This window comes from Solea senegalensis, unplaced genomic scaffold, assembly GCF_019176455.1.
Source record: "Solea senegalensis isolate Sse05_10M unplaced genomic scaffold, IFAPA_SoseM_1 scf7180000017396, whole genome shotgun sequence".
Lineage (NCBI taxonomy): Eukaryota > Metazoa > Chordata > Actinopteri > Pleuronectiformes > Soleidae > Solea > Solea senegalensis.
In genome coordinates, this window is record NW_025322382.1 from 22,495 (window position 1) to 44,536 (window position 22,042).

Genomic DNA, 22,042 nt, shown 5'->3' on the forward strand with positions numbered 1-22,042 from the left:
CTGTTTGTGTACAGGGAGAAGAGCAGAGGAGAAAGAACGCAGCCCTGGGGGGATCCGGTGCTGATGACCTGTGAGTCGGAGACATGTTTTCCCAGCTTCACATGCTGCTTCCTGTCAGACAGGAAGTCAGTGATCCACCTGCAGATGGAGTCAGGCACGCTCAGCTGGGAGAGCTTCTCCTGGAGCAGAGCCGGGATGATGGTGTTGAAGGCAGAGCTGAAATCCACAAACAGGATCCTGGCGTAGGTTCCTGCAGAGTCCAGGTGCTGGAGGATGTGGTGGAGGGCCAGATTGATTGCATCGTCTACAGACCTGTTGGCTCTGTAGGCAAACTGCAGTGGGTCCAGGAGTGGGTTGGTGATGGCTTTCAGGTGTGAAAGCACAAGACGCTCAAAGGACTTCATAACAACAGAGGTCAGGGCGACGGGTCTGTAGTCATTAAGTCCTGTGGTCCTTGGCTTTTTGGGAACAGGGATTATTGTTGAGGTCTTGAAGCAGGCTGGCACGTGACATGTCTCCAATGAGGTGTTGAAAATGTCTGTGAACACTGGAGACAGCTGATCAGCGCAGTGCTTCAAGCTGGATGGGGAGACAGAATCTGGATCTAGTGATTCATTATTTGAATCACTAGATAATAACTATGTTATTAAACATATGTAAATAGATTACAATGTTTTCTTCTTTCTTTTCATCGTCTTCTATCCTTTAAATCAAAGGTTTTAGGTTATTATTCATTATTAAAATGTTTCAAAGTTTGATTCATTGTATGACCCTTTTGTGATTACCTAAAGTCACCGCTGTGTGGCACCAGAGCACAGCACGCGCTGTCTAACCGGAAACTAAAGAAGAAGAAGCGGAAGTGCTGAGTTGTTGTCACGAACTGTCGCTGTTTACGCTTTCATTCTTCTCTTTTTTTCCCTCTGTTTCGAGTCATTTTGTTTACATCCTGATTTTATCTCGTTAAAATTTCACTTCCTGTTCGGTTTCCTGCCTCTAGACGACTTTCTCTCTCGACGATCAACTCGCGGTTGATTCTGTGGCGGGAAGTTTAAACGATGCTAGCAGCAGTTAGCCTGTATGCTAACTCGTCGAAGTGTTTGAATGAATAACTTTATTTAAATGTCACTGAGGCTCAGACAGTCCGACCCCCCGGTCCATTTCAGTCCGGATCAGTCCTGCCGCAGCTCGGACGCCGGTGACGTTTTAATCCGCGCCACCAGGATCCTCCTCCCGGACCTAGGACCAGTACCAGAACCAGGATCCAGATCAGCGTCCGGCAGCAGCCCGGGGCAGCAGCACCGGGTCATTCCGGTAAGTTCCATTGTAAAGAGAATATATTAATGATGAAGTGTAAACCTGATGATTATTGATCAGTGGAGTAAACTTTATTGTGACTGGAGGAGAAAAGTCTGAACAAACTGGATGACTGTTTCTATCAGGCTCCTCCCCCTGCAGTTCTTGCTCCTCCTCCAGCAGAGTTCAGCCCTGACATGCGGCTCCACGCTAGGACCCACAGGGAGCGACAGCCCGGTGAGAGAGCCGCCTCCGTCTGTGAATCCAACATCCGTGGCACATCACTGACTCCGCCTCTGCTTTCATCGTCACTGTCAGGTGATGAGGTGGTGACGTCACGCTTCAGCGCCGGAGGTCGCGGGGTCGTACTGACCGCTCTGAAACAACGGTCAGCTCACACACAAAGACAACATTTAAATACAAAGTAACAGCTCAGTGTTTAGAAAGTGTGTGTGTGTGTGTGTGTGTGTGTGCGTGCGTGCGTGCGTGCGTGCGTGCGTGCGTGCGCGTGCGTGTGCGCGCTCAGCTCTCACAGCACCCCCTGTCGGAGGGAAGTCAAGGTGAAGCTACTGGACCAGGAGCCTGTCAACACCAGCTCCCAGGATGCCGTAGGCCTGGAGGCGGGGCCATCCTGTGGTCGCCGTGGTGATTCCTTCAGTGCTCCACTGATGAATGTAAACATGATCCTGTGATAGCTCAGCACTTTCCATTCAGAGTGACTGTGGTCACATTTTACTGAGTGTGTGTGTGTCTGTGTGTGTACAGTCATCAGCAGAGGCTCAGGTGTGTCAGATGTCAGGTGACATTCAGAGGCTGCTGCAGAGTGACAGGTGAATAAATCAGCTGATCATTATGAAGCGTCACTGTGACATCACTGTGACATCACTGTGACATCACTGTGACACCACTGTTTGCTCTGTGGGCAGGCAGTGTGGGCGGAGCCTGAACCAGCAGGTTTTGCAGCACATGGAGATGCTGCACAGTCAGCAGCTGCAGCTGCAGGTAACATTTTAAGTACTACTGTTTTTTTAATTTCTCATTTTTGTTTTAATTTTTAAATTTCTCATTATGTACATTTAGCAGAACTAAAACATTAGTAAAAATAGTAAAGACAGTAAAGATTGTAAAGATAGTAAAGATATTACAGTACTTTAGAGTTTAGCCCCAAGGCCATTGAGTAGCAGGTTGCAGTACCTGTCCGTACCTATTCAATCAATCACACCACTTCTTGGGTCACAGAACGTCTGAGGGTCACACACCTGAACACTGCAGGTAGAACACTGCAACACTGCATGACAGGTACACTGACACTGCACCCTGAAGCTGCAGCACACACATCAAGCCAACACAGCTGGCTGGGCAATTCACCATCAACAGGGAAAATAAAAAGCCCACTAGTCGAGCTGTGCTGCAGAGATGTTCCATCAAGCAGGCTAAAGGCAAAGCCAAGCTTAAAAGGCCAAGTCTGGCTAATATGAGTGAGAGTTTGGTTCCATCAAAGAGGCTGAGATTAGCCCCAACTCAGTAACCATGGAAACTATGACTCTGGCTAAGCCTCAACCATGGCTAAGCCATAACTGTGGCTCAGGTTTCCGTCCATCAATCTGAGCCTCAACCCTGTTCCACCAAGGTGGCTAATGTGAATGCCAGCCAAGTAACCATGGTAACTTATGCTGCCGGGCAAACCTGGTCTGTAGCAGGCTAAAAGTGAAGCTTAGCACCATCTATGATCAAAGAATGTCCAATAGACAGAAACAGAGACACACACAACTGTCATGGAAATGCAAGGAACATAGACAAATCAACGTAGCTAAGAATTGCCAGACTTAGGTGTAAGCTTGAAGCTTGACTAAGCTCCACCTCCCAATCTAGCTCCAAGCTGTTCCATCAAGTGAAATCAGCTGGCTCCACCTGACGCTTAGTCAAGCCTCAACTGTTAAGCCTCAACTTGTGCACGCCCACAGGGAAAATAAAAAGCCCATTCTAGTCGAGCGCGGAAACTGTGAAAAATGCCGAAAAGCAAGAGAAAAGAGCGTGCAGAGATGTTCCATCAAGCAGGCTAAAGGCAAAGCCAAGCTTAAAAGGCCAAGTCTGGCTAATATGAGTGAGAGTTTGGTTCCATCAAAGAGGCTGAGATTAGCCCCAACTCAGTAACCATGGAAACTATGACTCTGGCTAAGCCTCAACCATGGCTAAGCCATAACTGTGGCTCAGTTTTCCGTTCCATCAATCTGAGCCTCAACTCTGTTCCACCAAGGTGGCTAATGTGAATGCCAGCCATGTAACCATGGTAACTTATGCTGCCGGGCAAACCTGGTCTGTAGCAGGCTAAAAGTGAAGCTTAGCACCATCTATGATCAAAGAATGTCCAATAGACAGAAACAGAGACACACACAACTGTCATGGAATGATAACATAATATGTAAAACATAAACTATATAATAAAATGTATTAAAGAAATGATTTATACTAATAATTATATATCATATATTATATAATATTAAGTACATTAAAGAACATTATCACCAAAATAAAATATAATAAAAAACAAGACAAATAAATACAAAATTAAACTAATTAGCAAAAATATAATAAAAGGAAATTTAAAGAGATCATCATTGTTTTGATGTAACAAGGGTTAGTGCATCTGATTGATAGGAGATAGATAATTGATTTGCTGTCACCTGCATTCACTTACTGTAATAGGGGTCCTCGTCTCCATTGAATTGCTTGATTTGCTAAATGATTCTAGATAAATAATCAATAGATCTGTCATATGATTAATTCCTATAGAATGATAACCAACATTGCATTTCTTCATGTAATAATCTACCATCAATTGTATGATAAATGTGATGAGTCATGTAAAATACTTTGATTAAATGTAGCCTATTATTATCAAAAATGTAGGCAAGGCAACTTTATATAGTACATTTTAGCACAAGGTGATTCAAAGTGCTTTACATAAAATAAAATGAAAACACAACAATTCAACATATAGCATGTGGGACAAAATACAGCATGTGAACATGACAGGCTTAAATGAAAATGATATCAATTCTATACAATTAAAAACTACTACTATTGCTGTGAAACAATAATGCTACTTTAATTATGTTCATATGAATGTTACTTATTAGGGCGGTCTTTTCCTTTTAATTTTAGTTTAAATTAGTTTAAAACAAAAACCATCAGGAATTCAATTGGTAGATTATTGTCTCCATATATTTTGTCCCTTTGATGGAGGATTTATAACATGATGATGCTGAAATACTTCATTTTCTTTGTCACTTACACATTCAGCCTGTCTGCAATATTCTGCCACGCCACATCCCTGGCTTTATTGATTGCCGCGGTATTGCCCTTCTTTCAGATTATGTGGCTGTAATCCTCATATACCTCCATGAGGAGGGTTTGCTCCGCTGCAGAGAACATCTCTGCACGCTCTTTTCTCTTGCTTTTCGGCATTTTTCACAGTTTCCGCGCTCGACTAGAATGGGCTTTTTATTTTCCCTGTGGGCGTGCACAAGTTGAGGCTTAACAGTTGAGGCTTGACTAAGCGTCAGGTGGAGCCAGCTGATTTCACTTGATGGAACGACTTGGAGCTAGATTGGGAGGTGGAGCTCACACACACACCTGAAGACTGCAGGTACACACACACACACACACACACACACACACACACCTGAAGACTGCAGGTAAACACACACACACACACACCTGAAGACTGCAGGTAAAGCCGATGTGCGATGTGCAGCCGCTCGTTTTGTTAAGCCGATATTGCCTTTTCTCCCTCCATTTACATGATGAAGATGACACAAGGATAACAAGTGTTACACAAGTGTCAATTAAACTGAAAAACTGAATCTATATTAACAAATCAGTTAAACAATGAACAAACAATTGAAAGACTGAAATATGCAAATTCCTGCAAACGTCCACATATTGGAAGTGTTTTTGTTCTTTCCTGTATCAGCCTCCATGCTGAGCAATGAATTACAAAGCTTGCACCGAGCCTTGCCTGGCGTCGCCCTTCTTTTCAGCCATTTCTTTAAAAAGAAGAAACAAGAGCACAAATTCAGTAGATTTTACCTAATGCTTACATCTTGAGTTTCATTTAGAAATCAAACGTTTTGTTTTTCTACATGAAATAAATTGACCATGTTTTATTATGTCGCCTATTATGCAAAGACAACACACTAGAGAGAGACAGACAGAGAGACAGACACATAGGTCAAAGGTGAACTATTGTGACTGTGACCTTTGACCTTTTTCTTTTCTATTGCAGTCTCCAGTAAACAGCATCTGGTCACCAGTGGCCCTGTAACCATGGTAACACCCAACCAAAGAGCTCAACACACCAGGTAAGGGTTCCAGGTCAGACCAGGTCCAGATGTTGTTCTGGTTTTTCTTGATACATAATGCAACATAAACATGGTAGAATCTGCCATGATGCTCAGTGAGGGTTGTTCTGCTCATGTGTGATGTATGACCACTTCCTGTTTATAACAGTAACACTAAAAATAACAACACAATAAAAGCATGTATTTAATTAAATATAAGACTTCAAAGTCGCCGAACCTGCTGTGTGTGTGTGTGTAAATACAGAGGTCAAATAACTGCAGATAAAACAAATTCTAGCTGCATCATCATTTAATCTCTGAGGGGGCGGGGACAGTAACATAACTGACTCTACCCTGAGGAGGAGGAGTCCATTTCAATTCCTCAGCTTCAGCTACAGTGAAGCATGCTGGGAAATATCACTCCCCCCTCCTCATTCTCCTCATCGCTGCAGCAACAGAACAAGAGAGAGAGAAGAGCTGCAGCTCCGCCCCCTCACCCCTCCCCCTCCCTCTGAGCTCAGCATCGCTGTTGATCAGAACATCGAGCAGAGAAGAGGAGGCTGCACTTCATCCTCCCTCCCTCTCTCTCTCTCTCTCTCTCTCTCTCCGTCTCTTTTCCTCTCCATCTCTCTCTGTCTCTTTTCCTCTTCCTCTTCCTCCTCCTCCTCCTCTCCCTCTATTTTCCTCTCTCTCTCTCTGTTTCTCTGGGCACTGGAGCAGAGATGTCGGCTCCGTCGTCGTCGTCACGGCGACAGTCATGTTATTTGTGTGATCTTCCTCGGATGCCCTGGGCTGTGATCTGGGACTTCACAGAGCCTGTGTGTCGTGGCTGTGTTAACTACGAGGGAGTGGACCGGGTGGAGCTGGTCATTGAGACGGCCCGGCACCAGAAGCGCGCTCAGGGTTTTCAGGAGTGCCGATCCTCGGACAGCGCAGCGCCACAGCAGCAGGTGGTGCCAAAGAATGTGAAGGAGTCGCTGGGACTGAACCACATCTACCACCGCACCGATGCACTGGTCAAGTCTCAGCAGTCCAGTTTGGACCGGTACTCTGACTGCCGGCCTCGGTTTGATTTCAGCTGCAGCAGCAGGATGACTAACGTACTTGGAGGTCCCACCGGGTTCAAACCAGATGAGGAACTGCCAGAACTGAACCGCCAGAGTCCCAACTCAAGGAGCAGCAGCCACGGGGGACCCGTTCATGTTCCGCCAAACTTGCTTCCTCAGACCCTGCCGAACAGAACCGCTCCACAGAGCGCAGTACCTGGACAGGTGACACTGCCTGAGCCAACAGGAAATCCTCCAGCCTCTGTGTCAAGTACAGACCAGGAGCGAGAGCTGAAGGAGAAGCAGCGGAACACCGAGGCTCTGGCTGAGCTGAGCGAGAGCCTCCGGAACCAGCACGAGGACTGGAGCAGCAGGCCCAAGGTGGTACGGGACATGCTGGTCACTCTGTCCAGCTGCACCCCATTTGACGTCCGCTTTAAGAAAGACCACGGGCTAGTGGGCCGGGTGTTCGCCTTTGATGCTGTGTCAAAACCAGGGATGGATTATGAGCTGAAAATCTTTATCGAGTACCCGAGTGGTTCTGGGAATGTGTTCTCCAGTGCCTCAGGTGTGGCAAAGCAGATGTATCAGGACTGCATGAAGGACTTTGGCCGCAGTTTGTCATCAGGGTTCAAGTACCTGGAGTATGAGAAGAAGTACGGCTCTGGGGACTGGCATCTGCTTGGGGATTTGTTACCAGAGTCTCTGCGGGTCTTTAAGGAGGATTTGGGTGGAGACATGCTGCCGCAGTCGCACATCGATGACAGTTTCCCGCCCCTGCCCACCTCCCTGGTTCTCTCGGGCCGAGCTCTGGCTTCAGGCTTTGTGAACAACAGCTCCAGAGTTGTGGCGAGGAAGAGGAAGGCGTCTCTGGTGGAGGACTCGGAGGGTGTGCTGAAACTGGGGGAGGAGCAGCAGAGGCATCAGTGGGTCAGTAGCCAGACTGAGGCTGTGAAGCTCTCTATGGGGGCGGGCTCCTTCACCGGGGATCCTCCCACACTTGGCCGAACCACACCCCCGGAGCCCACTGCCACGTCCCCGATGGGCGCAGTCCTGACGGTCACTGACACACTCGGGAATGTGCACTCGTCCAACAAGGACAGAGACTCTGTGCACTCCACCACCAGACTCGGCAGCAGCAGCAGTCCACTGTCCCCCTCCACCATGTCCAGTCAGAGACACCTGTCCTCCCGCAGCGGAGACCTCGGACTGACCACACCGTCTCATTCTGCAGGGGGAGTGGACCAGGCTCATGAACAGAACGTGTCAGACTCTCCAATGGCAAGCAGCGGACCTCTGTGCTGCACCATCTGCCATGAGCGGCTGGAGGACACGCACTTTGTCCAGTGTCCCTCCGTCCACAACCACAAGTTCTGTTTCCCCTGTTCCAGAGAAAGTATCAAGAAGCAGGGGGCCACCACTGAGGTTTACTGTCCCAGCGGAGACAAGTGCCCCCTGCTGGGCTCCAACCTGCCCTGGGCCTTCATGCAGGGGGAGATCGCCACCATCCTGGCCGGAGACGTGAAGGTGAAGAAGGAGACAGACCCGTGAGGTCACCGGTGATGTCACTGGTGATGTCACTGGTGACGTCAGTGGTGATGGCAGTGGATCAGCTTCCTCACTGATAATCAGTTAAGGGCCGTTATCGTTGATATTTGTGTAAACCTGATTAAGGTTTTGTTAGATTGTGACATATTTCCATGAGTAAAATATAAATATTTACATGTGGAAAGAGTTTAATTGTCTGTAAATGTTTATAAAATAAGTTTTTATAGCAGATTTAAAGATTCATTTAAATGTGTAATATATTATTTTTAAAGGTATTTGAATAATTTTGTATTGTAATTTTTACTGAATTAAATGTCTTTACTGTTCAGACTTTTGGTTTCTCTGTCTTATGTAATGCATTTCATTGTTCTAAATCTTTTCTGTGAAATGTGACTTTTATTTTGAAATGTTGGGGATGTGGTCAGCTGCTTTAGTCCTCCTCCTCCTTCAGCTTCAGTGCTGTCTCACCACAGAAACAATGGAGGTGTTGCCTAGCAACAGCAGCAGACTGTCTGCAGCAGCTGAGTTTCTCATCAGTGGTAGCCATTTTATCCCCACCCATCACACACACACACACACACACTTTGATCTCTCTCATCCTGGCTTTGTACTTCCTCCCGAGGACACCCCAGTGCATTATGGGATGCAGCCAACATATACGTCAAACACTATTTGACCTCTGCGTTGTTTTTCTTTCTTCCACTTAAATATAGACTTAAATAAACCTTTAATCTATGCAACTATACCTTATGTGCAGCACGTGTGTGTCTGTCCCTTTCACAGACACCACAGCTGAGGCTACTAGACCACGCCTCCTACACTGCTCCTCCCTCCTCTGTCACTCAGATCACTTTGTGGCATTTTTCCAAAAGGAGGCACTGGGCGGAGTTAACCTCAGAAGAGGGGTTTAGTTACACTTTAACATATTTGCAAAATCTTGAACATCCACAAAAGCCCTAATTCTGGATGTTGCCATGGAAACGGTCACAACTGCACTCATGACGTCATAAAGTCAATCCAGTTTTTATCTTAGCTTGTTGAGGTTTCACTGGTCACAAGTTCTTCCAAGTTATGTCTCTGTGTAACAATGTAACTGGAAGTCCATCTGTTTTATTCAGCAGTGACCCCATGACCTCTGAAACTGCAGCCAATCACAGTCTACTGACGGCAAAGAAGGTCAACCAGATTCTGAGGGAGATGAAACATCTCAAGACTGACATGAAGACACTGCTACTGGTGAGAAAACACACCACAGGTCACCCGACCACAGGTCGCCTGACCAAACCTGACCCTGACCACAGGTCACCTAACCACACCTGACCCTGGCCGCACCTGACCCTGACCACAGGTCACCTGACCCCACCTGACCCTACCTGACCCTGACCACAGGTCACCTGACCACACCTGACCCTGACCACAGGTCACCTGACCACACCTGACCCTTATCACAATGTTCCCTCCCAAATAATCCAGTCCAGGTCCCAACCGCCTGTGTCCTCACATCAGAACCAGACTCAACCTAAGGTTTCTCAGTCCCAGTCCCATCAAATCCAGTCCAAACCAAATCTGGTCCACAAAGGTCCTGTGGTACCATCCGTGTTGGAGGAGGCGCGTCAGGTTCTGCGTCAGGTTCGGAGGCGTAGGGAGGTTCTGGAGGAGAACCTGGCTTCTGTGGACAGAGCCAAGAACACAGAGGTCCTCCACTGCCACCTGGAGGCGCTAGCTGGTAACAGGTGATGAATGTTATACCTGTCCATGCTAACTATCCACGAACTGTCCAGGTTAACTGTCCATGCTAACTGTCCATGCTAACTAGCTGTCTGTGATGGTGTCTCTGTGTCTGTCCGCAGAGATTGTTCTGACAAAGTCTGGATCAAGAAGACTGTGGATGCCTGGATCAAAACTGCATCCAGAGACATTCAGGTGAGACACGTCCGGGTGAGACAGGTCCGGGTGAGACAGGTCCAGTATAAAAGTCAGAATTTCAGATGTTGATCTTTTTTTATTTTTTTTTAAATGAGTCCGTTACGTGCTTTATGTCAGACTCTGATGTCACTGATGTGTGGTTTGAGATATTTTCTGTCCTCAGGCTGAATTGTCCTCACATGAAGCTACAGCAGCTGCTGCAGGAAGCTCCGCCTCCTCAGGAAGGGGAAGGCCAAGGAGCACACTCAAACAGACAGGAAGTAAGACCACAGAGGGGCGCGGAGGACGAGGACCGAGAGCTGGACAGAAAGACGTCAGAGTGGACTCTTGATTTATTGATTTGATCAGTAACAACTGATCAGTGTGTTTTATTGATGATATGTGTTTACAGGTGCAGGGGGCGGCGCCTGCTGGAGTCTCAGGTGAACTGGAGGAGGCGGAGTCTTACCTGACACATCTGTACGGACGAATACCGTATGACAGCGAGGGACGGACCCTGAAGAAGACTCCATACCTTCACTTTAGCTCACCTGCTCAGTCACCGCCCACCAGGAAGCCCTGCCCTCACCTGTTGGATAATGTCAGAGGTTTGTTTTTCTTTTCATAAAGCTTTTTTTTTCAGTTTGACTCATAAATTAAAACAATGTTCATGTTTTTATCTTATCACCTGTGAGGGGGCGGAGCAAACTACTGTTGTTTGTTTCTCAGGTGTGAAGATGAAGTCTTCTAAGACTCAGACCTGTTTGGCTTCTTCCCTTTGTTCATTGCCTGGACGCCCGGGCTTCATGAGGTCAGCTGACTCCGCCTCTGTTCCCATGGTAATTCCACTAGGTTAGTTCACCTCATTTACCTGCAAAGTTGATGTGAATATGACTGAAGGACAAACAGGAAGTGGACGTTGCGTCCTCCCCGCAGGTCTTCGCTGGATAGAGTCGTCCTCCAGGTGCGTGACAGAGCGTTGGCAGGAAGTGACATCACTGCCCGCTGTGGTCGATGAAACAGCTGAGCGACACGCACATGTGAGATGAAGCCACTCATGTTTCCACACACCCTCTCTCAGAGGTCAGAGGTCACTAACAGGTGTTGTTTTGTGGATAGGGGGAGGAGCGGCCGGACGCAAGTGAAGCTCCTCCTCCTCCTGTGATCGAGATGAAGAGTGAGGAAGAGGAGGAGAACAAAGACTTTCCTGGGACTGACTTCCTGTCTGTGGCCGACATCGCCCAGGTAACCATCCACTACCGCGCCACAGCTCCACCTGCTGGACACAAAGTCAGAAAATGATCATGGGGTTTCTAAAGTCAAGTCTTTGACCAGATGGAATCTATTGCCCTTTTTAAGATTAGGACGATAAGGTTAGGACTATAGGGTTCAGACTATAGGATTAGGATTATAGGATTAGGACTAGATTAGGATTATAGGATTAGGACTATAGGATTAGGAGGATAGAAGCAATAAAAATGAACCTCTGTTCCAAAACTCGTGACCGGAGGAGGAGGAGGAGGAGGAGGAGCTTCACTCGTGACCATGTTAAAAATGATGAAAATGATTCCCTCAGTTTGTGTCTTTATGTCTGGGACTAAGAGCGGACACTGAAGACAAATGTATGTATAATATCTTATTACTAGCGAGTAAGAAAGCGGTCAAGAGGAAAGGCTTGGTAAAAGATTCTCCTGCAGTCGAGGACTGGATCAGAGTGGTTCAGGATGTTTTTATACATTCATTCCTAGGCTTGAACAAGTAAGTAATAAGTTTGGTAGAACCTGGAAAACCTGGATAAACTTTATAAGTACTTTAAGACAAGATACTGGGTAACGTGATAAATCCCCCTGGTTTCTGACTCCACTCACCTGGTTCAGTTTTTGTTCTTTGTTTCAGTAAATATAGAGTTGTACATGTATGCAGCAGATGATCTTACTTAATCTACAATTATTACCATTTGTGTTGTTGCACTTATTAAAGGGGACATATTATGCAAAATCAACGTTTTAACCATCTCAATACTTATATTTGGGACTCTGGAGGCCCGACCAGCCGCCAAAGTGTGGAAAAAGAATACTCAGTCATGTTTTTAGTGTAAGTATAGGCCATAAAACACTCCATGTTGAATTCTCTGCACTTATGACGACAGCATGCGCATTTCACCGCGAATGTTACCACCCACCAGTAAGTTTACTTGGAGAGCTCCGCCTTAGCTCCACCTTAGCTCCACCTTAGCTCCACCTTGTCCCTGCGAGAGTGCAGGCGAGGGAGGAAGAGCCCTGCATGTGCCATACGCCCTCTGCAACTCATCCAGAATGCAGCAGCTCGACTGGTCTTCAACTTACCAAAATTCTCCCACACTACACTGCTCCGCCGCTCCCTTCACTGGCTTCCTGTAGCTGCTCGCATCCGCTTCAAGACTCTAGTGCTTGCGTTCCATGCTACAAATGGATCCGGTCCAGCCTACATCCGGGACATGATCAAAACCTACACCCCAGCCCGCCCACTCTGTAGTGTACATCGCACTTATGACTAGCACTTCATAGTTTGATCTACTTGAAGCTCTTACTTACTTCTAGCTCTTATCTGTACCCAAATGTTTAAATGCACTTTTGTAAGTCGCTTTGGATAAAAGCGTCTGCTAAATGACATGTGATGTAATGTAAAAGAGCGGTATTATGTCAACGCGGAGGGACAAGTGTGCTGTTGGTGGCTGCACAGTGGAGCACAGTGTTTTACAGAGGATTTTATATATGAAGCTAATGTGCCGGATAAAGTCAGCAAACATGTGTTCGTGTGTTCGCACCACTTCACATCAGTATTTAGTCAGCGACGTACAAACACACACATTTTTACCAATTTTGACTGAAGCATGTCACAGACATGTTCATTAGGACACCAGGGAACTATTTTAACTTGGAGAAATAGGGTATAATATGTCTCCTTTAAAACCCTATTATAAGATGTTTGCAGGAAAGCTTGTGAATGAGGACAGGTACAGCAGCAGGGGGCGCTGAGCGCATTCTCAGCACGTCAGACTTATAAAATATGAGGTTTTATTTCCTTTCCTCAGGAGGAGGAGGAGGAGGAGGATGAGAGTGCTGTAGAGCTGGTTGGAGGTCCATCTCCTCCTCCTCCGGTTCTGTACCAGGGTCCAGTCTTTCCTCCACAGTCCTCCTCTTCCCTCCCTGACCAGGATCAGACCTCTGTCCTGGACACCGGGCAGCACAGAGACCTGTTGGAGACTCGGCTGGTGGAGTGGTAAGAGAGCAGATCCTGGTCTGATCCAGACTGAACCGGATCCTGGGGTTTTTATTGTGATTGTGTTTTTAGGGTGGAGCAGCAGGTGATGTCCAAGATGATCTCACAGATGTATCGCCCCCTTCCCTTTGACCCCACCCATGATATTTCCTCTGACCAATCAGAGCAGGAGGAGCAGAGCATGACCTCAGACATTTGTGAGTCACAGACCGACCAATCAGGAGACTCATGAAAACCCCGCCCACGTTGAGGAAGAACTGTGAAGAGTCAAGTTAGAACTGATCACTACATGTTATGTGTTACATAGAGATGTAACGATATGAAAATTTCATATCACGGTTATTGTGACCAAAATGATCTTGGTTATCAATATTATCACGGTATTGTTAGATGTGTTCAAAATGTTCAAAAAGTACTGAACACACACACTGAAATCTTTTAACAAAGTTTTATTTAAAAAAATATATTTTTTATTATATGATGATTATTATTATTATTATTATTTTTAATTATCATCTGACTGACTGACACACGCGCGCGCACACACACACACAGGTCCTCACTAATAATTAAGTAGCAGCGGTCGTACACAGCATGAAAATCAAATAAAAAAACACAGAAACAAACATATTACGTGTCGTCTGCACACACTACTCGCTTTCGCTGATGGCGCCCAATAACATGTATTTTTACAGGAGTAACGTTAGGTAACACTTAACTTAGGTTTCCTTTATTGAGAAAATAGGAACGTTTTACAGACAAACCATGACATTTCCCACTATTCCAAAATCCTGTTTTTGTTGACTTACTTTACACTCGCTGAAAGGTTGTGGGTGGTGGTCACGGAAGTGTTACCCCCCTTCGCAGAGTTTTTTTTTTTGTCTTCAATTATTTTACCGTCAACATAATTTAAAAATACAAAATATGCCCAGACTTCTGATCTTGTTTTTTTACTGGGGGGAAATCTCTGGAGCGCAGGTGTCTTCAGCCGTGTTGTCACAGGACAGTGGAAACTGCGCATGCGCGCCCGCTTCTGAGCGAGTGCCGTTCAGGTGCTGCTGCTTCTTCAGGAAATGAGCAGTATCACTGAGTTTTTCGGTAATCAGTTGCGGTAATCAATCACGGTTTTAACGACAATTAAAATTTGAAACGGTAGTACTAACCGACGGGAATTTTACCGCGGTTTATCGTCATACCGGTAATCGTTACATCCCAAGTGTTACGTTACGTGTAACATTACGTGTAACATTACATGTTAGATTACGTTTTCATTACGTGTTACATTACGTATTAGATTACGTGTTACATTACATGTTACATTACGTGTTACATTACGTGTTACATTACATGTCAATCAGCAGACATACTGGTTATCAGTATGTAAGTAGTTAATAAGTGCATTTCAACATTTGTGTACAAACAAGAACTAAGTAAGTGCTTCAAATAAGCCAAACTATAAAGTGCTCGTCATAAGTGTACATGTGTATATGATGTACAAGGAAGTGCTTTTTTTTTGTCGTCGTTAGTTGAGGTAAAGTCGAAGCCCCTAACCCAGATCACTGATCTCTGCGACTCTGTACAAATAAAGTTTGATTTGACTGCAGACAGGTCCACAATGACTGGCCTGTTTTCTCCTGTATGTGTCACATGTTCAGTGGAGGCAGCAGGGGGCGCTGGTTTGCAGCTCTTTGTGGACTCCAGCATGGCAGTGGACTCGGCTCTGATCCGGCAGCTGGTGAACGAGGTTCTGGCAGAGATTGTGGCTTCGATGCTGGGAAGGAGGGACTCTGTGGCTTCAGGACCAGAACTAGAACCAGAACCACAGGGATCAGGAGCTGATGAGGAGGTACAAACACTGAGGACACAGAAAAACCCGGCTGTGTGTTCAGGTCCTGAACTCGATCTTCTCTTCCAGGACAAACCTGTTCTTCTGGTTCCCACACCAAAACCCACCCCTCCTCCCAGCCCCAACACAGCCACGAGACAGACCACACCCCCAGCTACACCCACACCATCTCGACCAGCCAGCGAGCAGAGAGACAGGTGTCCTGAGCCAATCGCAGCTCCAGGTGAGAAACCTGTTTGCATTCATGAGGTTAGCTGTAGAAGACATGAGCCAACATGCTACGCTAACAACTTTATTAGTCGTAGAAATATCGTAAGTACTGTGTTTGTCAATAAAAGAAGTTTATTGACAAACATTAGCACATTGTTTAAGCTTTCATGGCTAAGTTAGCGGCAGACCTGTTAGCTTTGCATCATAGAAACATTATAAGTTCATTTCAATGTTTACATTAGCAGTGATTAGCATGTTAGCAGGTAAAATATGTTAATGTTAGCAGTGATTAGCATGTTAGCAGTTGAATATGTTAATAGTGATTAGCATGTTAGCAGTGAAATATGTTAATGTTAGCGGTAATTAGCATGTTAGCTGTTAACTATGTTAATGTTAGCAGTGATTAGCATGTTAGCAGTTAAATATGTTAATGATAGCAGTAATTAGCATGTTAGTGTTTGTGTGTGCATGCATGTGTGTTCTTGAACACATAGCTCCGCCCCCTCTTCAAGTGAAAAAAATGACCAATGTCGATGTGATTCTGTGACTTCAGAGCTTATGGCCACGCCCACACCCAGTCCAGACCCCGCCCCCTCAGCAGCAAGTCCCACTGTCTTTCATCCACCCTCACATGCTGTCACATGGGGACAAGCTGAGCTGCCATTGGACGAGGAGAGACCTGAAGAATGTGTGGACACGCCCACACGACCGCTGTATGTTTAAACTTTATTTAAATATTATTATACCCTATTTCTCCAAGTTAAAATAGTTCCCTGGTGTCCTAATGAACATGTCAGTGACATGCTTTGGTCAAAATACCATAAGGATGAAGCATCATAGCAGTTCAATAACCCTGCTAAACCCGCCCCTTTCAGAACGCTCGGTTTTCGTGCATGGTCCCTTTACATGCAAATGAGACACAGGCAAACACACGCCCACTTCTTCCAGGGGGTTTCTGATTTGTCCTCTTTACAGCGCTCACTCGCTCAGCTCCTGTTCCCTCCCCTCATTCCTCTCCCCCTCCCTCCACTAGTTCTCTGACAATATCAACATGGCAGCGTGCGTCACAGGAAGAGACGTCCCACATAAGGATGGAGCCGAACACTGTCCAACTGTAAATCAGTTAAAAACACTTAGGGACAGCACCACTGATCCACCGCTGATCGCTGCATAAACAGCTGCTGTATGTGACTGTATCAGACTGAGTGTGTGCTCCGGTCATGGAGGACGTACTGAACACATATGTTTAATTAGGACGTGTCAGAATGGTCATTATTATGTATTGTTATGACCTCTATGTGACCTTTTCTTAACAATGTGTGTGTTTGTACGTCGCTGACTAAATACTGATGTGAAGTGGTGCGAACACACATTAGCTTCATATATAAAATCCTCTGTAAAACACTGTGCTCCACTGTGCAGCCACCAACAGCACACTTGTCCCTCCGCGTTGACATAATAGCGCTCTTCCTCCCTCGCCTGCACTCTCGCAGGGACAAGGTGGAGCTAAGGTGGAGCTAAGGTGGAGCTAAGGTGGAGCTAAGGCAGAGCTAAGGCGGAGCTAAGGTGGAGCTCTCCAAGTAAACTTACTGGTGGGGCGGTAACATTCGTGGTGAAATGCGCATGCTGTCGTCATAAGTGCAGAGAATTCAACATTGCGTGTTTAATGGCCTATACTTACACTAAGGGGGACCATGAAAACATGACTGAGTATTCTTTGTCCACACTTTGGCGACTGGTCGGGCCTCCAGAGTCCCAAATATAAGTATTTAAATGGTTAAAACGTTGATTTTGCATAATATGTCCCCTTTAAACAGATACTCATGAACATTGGCTGGCAGCAGCTGATTGGTTGTTTGTTCTGACTCCTCCAGTGTGATGTCAGTAGCAGAGGAGGAGCCACCTCTCCCCTCACCCTTCTCTTCTCCTCCTCTCCCTGACCCTGAGCCTGACCTTAGACCAGCGTCCAGCTCTTCAGACTCCGTCTCCAGTAGCAGCAGCTCAGAGACGACAGAGACGGATGCTGTGATGTCAGAGGGCCGTGTGCTCATCAGCCTGAATCAGCTGACCACCACCACAGGTGACATAATCTTCATCATCATCATCATCATCATCATCATCTCTCCTATTAATGTTTGCTTAATTCTCTGTCTCTCTGTCTGTCTTTCTGTCAGATGATGGCGCCCTCTGCAGTTTGTCCAGTTCTCTGCAGGACATGGTGATTGACGCCACATCTTCATTCATTTTGTAGCTGTTTCTCAGTTCAGTTCAGATCCCGCCTCCTTTATTTCAGACCTTTCAGGTGGATTCTTGCCATGGATGTATTAGAAGAACTGGATAGAGCTCCGCCCCTCTGGTTCCGTTCATTCCTATGGAGTTGCTAACCCAGCACATATGCCAAGAACGTTTCTGACTTCCACGTTTATTTCCGGGTTGTGTAGAGCATGAGCATGCACAGTAGTAGTTATTCACATTTCTCAGTGACAGTAGCGCCTTTCCCGAGACGCCACATGAACGCGCTTTGCTGTGCTCGTACACAGCTGTGAAAATGTTTTTTACTTGTTGACAAAATTGTCTTCAAGGCAGAGGGGGCGGTCCTCCATCCAGTTACATCCATGATTCTTGCTGGCAGACTCATGTTAGCTTACATCTGCTAGTTCTGCATTACATTACATTAGCTCTTCATCAGGAGGCGGGGCCTAAGGTGTCTTTGTCTTTCAGGACCATGACCCGCCAAGTGAGGGACAGGTCAGAGGTCACCGTGTCCTGCTGAGTCTGAGGAGCAAGATGGAAACACAGGTACACACACACACACACACACACACACACACACACGTGTGTGTGCAGTGACCTCTGACATGCAGTGTGACTCTCAGGCCTCATGGGGGCGACAGCAGCAGGTGGAGCAGGAGGAGGACAGAGACAGTGAGAACAGCCGCTCACCTGGACAGGTCACTGCAGGTATATCAGTGTGTAATTCTCTACTCGTCCACCAGGGTGACACTCACTCACACAGTCACTCACTCACTCATTCACTCACTCACGTGTGTGTGTGTGTATATATATATATATATATAGATGTGTGTGTCTCTCTCTCAGGTGTGTCACAGGTCAGCCACTGCTCCATCAACATGGAGCCACTTGGTACACTGACCTTTGACCTTTCACTTTCTCCTCCCACACAGAGCATTGGACAGGTCAGACACACACACACACACACACACACACACATAGATAATACAGATAATAATGTGTGTGTGTGTGTGTAACAGGTGGACTCTGTTCTGCTCAAACTCTCCAACAGAAAGAAAACAGGTGAGTTTTTTTATTATTGTTATTGTTATTTAGTTTAATATCAATTTCTTCTAGTTTGTGTCATGTCAGAGTGTGTGTGTCTCTGTGAGTGTGTGTGTGTGTGTGTGTAAAACGTGGAATATAATAATAATAATACAAATATAAAGTCCTTTATAAATGTGTGTTATATTAAAACAGTGACTCATGTTTATATTTAAACTTTGTGCAGAAGAGATGAAGATGACTGACTCCTCCTCCTCCTCCTCCTCCCACTAACGTCACAAGGACACGGCCCCTCACTCTTGGCATCGTTGTTTATTTGTGGTTCACATTAAACAAAAAGACGCCCCCTGTTGTCCACAGGCAGAGCCTTGTTTCTCTCCCAGAATGCTTTGCAGGTTTATGGTATTGTATCAGGTGATGCAGATTATTTACTGGATTACAAACATTTTTAATTGATTTTGTAAAAACAAATAAATAAGGTTTTAATATTTATTTTGATCTAAAAATGTTTTTCTTAAATATTCATAAAAGAAGCATAAACACGGAGGGCCTGAGAGGGAGGGGTGTCAGAGTGGGAGGAGCATCAAGTTCTCTACATATACAATCTTAAAGTCAGTGATATCTATGTTTCTTTCAAAATAAGACTTGATTTGTCATTGAAAGAAAAAAAAAAAACACTTTATTTTCACACATTTACAAATATTTATCAGAATCAGAAGAGCTTTATTGCCAAGTACGATTTGCACATACAAGGAATTTGTTATGGTGTCATTGGCGCATAACAAGCATACAAAATTTTAAAATTTAAAAATTTTAAAAGGTTATATGAACTTTACAGATGTGTGTGTGTGTCTGTCTGAAAAAATAAGGAACATTTACAATCACATCAATCATCAAGTATTTACATACATGATCATTAGGTGCCTGCAGCCGCAAGCATCGCGTTGCAAGCATCTCTTGATATTCCGCTGGTGTTTTTCGCCGCGCTACTCCCACAGCTTTGAGAAAACCCCAACACAAGTTATATCAAAACGTGCGCTTTGACCGGGAATGGTGTGCTATGACTTTTCTAAGACTTTCGCATAACCATGGCGACAAAAATCGCAAAAAACAGGCCAAAATTAACATTGAAGTGGATGGGAAACCGAAAAAAAACCAAGCCCAATTTGGAGCTTCACAGTGTCGTCATACTTTAACGCAGAAACATGATTGTTACTTTAAACGAGTCACAAGACTTGGGACTTTTCTGACCTAAGTCAAACTTTTGATACATGTTACGGTTTTTAAACAATTGCAGTTTACGTTTTGTACTTTTTTTCGACGTGTTCAGATTTTATAATGGGTGTGTATTGCGTGCGTGGGCGGGAGCTAGAGTGACACACTCTAGCGAGATCCAGCAAAATAATCAGAAAAATCTCTAAACAAACTCTTCTCCTGCCCACAATTTCCAACCTTAACTGACAATTTTTACATCAAAACGTTGCCATGGTTGTCGTCTAACCCTGTGTGTGTTTTCATGTTCATATGACTTGTAGTTTTTCTTAAAATCACCTCAAAGCGCAGAGAGTTCTGGTCTCAGTCTCCATCCACTCCCATGTTAAAATGTCTGCTTTGGAGTTTTGGAAAAACCAACTCGAGGGTGATTTTAAAACTGTGATTTCTCCGTCAATTTACGCCCGTTTGTCACAAATTCTGAGATGGGAGCGGCTGAAAGCCTCCTGACGCTCACAAACCAAAAATTGTATCTCTATCATCAACCGTTCTTGAAATATGACAACTTTAAAACATGCTGTTTTCTCTGCTTTGTCTGCTGGTTTTGGAGAGATAGGGACAGTTGTGTGTGTGCGCGTGTGTAAGGAGAAGAGGGGGACTTTGGGAGGGGCTTGTAAGTCTCTCTGTATTCTTCCACCCAAAATTTGACGTGTAACTCCTCCCACTGTTTTGAGAAAACCCCCACACATGTTATATCAAAATGTGCGGCTTGACCGGGACTTGTGTGCTATGACTTTTCTAAGCGTTTCAAGTAACCATGGCGACAAAAATAGCAACAAAATGCAATATAACTTCTCTCTCTCCTTTAAAACTTGGTCTTTTAAAGGGTGACTTCACCAAAATAGTACCATGTCCAAGTACTTCCAAGGTGGATTCGATCCAAATCTCCAATGTTTCCCTGCACCCGACGACACATGCCGCAAGAACTGCAGGCACACTCGAAATTTCGGCACGGAATTGCCACTCTAGTTATTATTATTGTTGAATAAAATCAAGCACACAGCACTTTGTTTGAAAGTGCTTTATAAATAAAGTTGGATTGGATGTAAAATGTCTGTATTCATGCTGCTGAAGGCAGATGATATAACATTAAAAAGTACAAAAGTACTGTTGCATTCATTTTTCTTTTTTTTAATTAATTTATTTTTTATTGACATTCAGAAACAGACATGCATACATCTCACATCTGTTGTCTGCTCTAAATGCCTCGACAAAAAAAACAAACAATGAAAAAAGGAAAAACACACATTAGCAAGTATGTACAAGTTGGGGAGTGATCCTTTTCGTATAGTACAGTCATTGGTTTTTAAAAATAAAATCAGGTCTATGGAGTGTGACATATTTGACCCAGTTCCCCCAGTATGAAGCAAATTTCTCCAATTGATGGTTAACACATGCAGTTATCCTCTCCATTTTATAGATGTCCATCCATAAATGTAAAGTTGGGCTCTCCTGTGACAACCATTTCCTTTTTGCCGGCCACCAGCAAGATATTTAGTAGATGTTTATACCCTTTCAGCCATTCCTCAGGTATGTGTCCAAAAAACATAGCCTTACTCTGGAGGGGTATTTCACAGGTAAAGATCTCCTGTAGAGCATTATGTATCCCTCTTTAATCTTTAATGTTCTACTGGAGTAAGTTTGTCAATAACATCGAGTGAAGAAAGTGTCTTGTAACAAATAAAACAAAAGTCCTTTAACATCAGTGCAAGTGTGACGTTGATGTAAAATGATCTTTTCTGTCAACTGTATCCACAAACTGCCTCTAATTATTTTATATCAAGTTGTTTATTTCCAACTTAGCACTTGTTTATTTACAACATCCCCTTTTCCTCTTTTTGAAGGGGATGTTGTTTCTTTGTCAATGTTTGTGGAATGTTTTATATAAAGTTATGGTTAACTTTACCTGTTTTCAGTAATACGCCCCGCCCCAAACATTTCAAGCTTTCACACCTGATTGGCTGACCTTTCGTGCCAATATCCAAACTCCTGTGTTGACTTAATGTCTCTGAGACATTCCT

The 22,042-nt window shown here is 45.0% G+C and overlaps 2 protein-coding genes across 2 annotated transcripts; both read left to right on the forward strand.

The window, feature by feature from the left end:
* Positions 1-828: 828 nt before the first annotated feature.
* Positions 829-19,411, forward strand: kiaa0586 (KIAA0586 ortholog). The gene is made up of 28 exons (XM_044018567.1): positions 829-1,311; positions 1,440-1,681; positions 1,820-1,967; positions 2,059-2,123; positions 2,220-2,295; positions 2,475-2,565; positions 5,582-5,657; positions 9,349-9,466; positions 9,704-9,963; positions 10,081-10,153; positions 10,320-10,469; positions 10,548-10,743; positions 10,865-10,987; positions 11,072-11,175; positions 11,255-11,380; positions 11,595-11,598; positions 13,207-13,396; positions 13,469-13,593; positions 15,052-15,242; positions 15,312-15,465; positions 16,006-16,165; positions 17,327-17,532; positions 17,627-17,670; positions 18,174-18,251; positions 18,329-18,413; positions 18,531-18,649; positions 18,725-18,767; positions 18,976-19,411. The coding sequence occupies exons 1-28, from the start codon at positions 1,120-1,122 to the stop codon at positions 19,020-19,022; spliced, it is 3,486 nt and encodes a 1,161-aa protein (XP_043874502.1). The 5' UTR covers positions 829-1,119; the 3' UTR covers positions 19,023-19,411.
* On the forward strand, positions 6,294-8,558 carry irf2bpl (interferon regulatory factor 2 binding protein-like). Its single transcript, XM_044018563.1, has one exon. It carries the CDS (start codon positions 6,359-6,361, stop codon positions 8,231-8,233), a length of 1,875 nt encoding a protein of 624 aa, XP_043874498.1. The 5' UTR covers positions 6,294-6,358; the 3' UTR covers positions 8,234-8,558.
* Positions 19,412-22,042: the final 2,631 nt, after the last annotated feature.

Bases quoted from the DNA above. Each gene is read 5' to 3' on its own strand.
- kiaa0586 (XM_044018567.1), top strand. From the start codon at position 1,120: ATGTCACTGAGGCTCAGACAGTCCGACCCCCCGGTCCATTTCAGTCCG. The intron at 2,124-2,219 runs GTGAATAAATCA...CTCTGTGGGCAG, and splicing joins AGGCTGCTGCAGAGTGACAG to GCAGTGTGGGCGGAGCCTGA. The intron at 18,252-18,328 runs GTACACACACAC...TGTGACTCTCAG, and splicing joins GGAGCAAGATGGAAACACAG to GCCTCATGGGGGCGACAGCA.
- irf2bpl (XM_044018563.1), top strand. From the start codon at position 6,359: ATGTCGGCTCCGTCGTCGTCGTCACGGCGACAGTCATGTTATTTGTGT.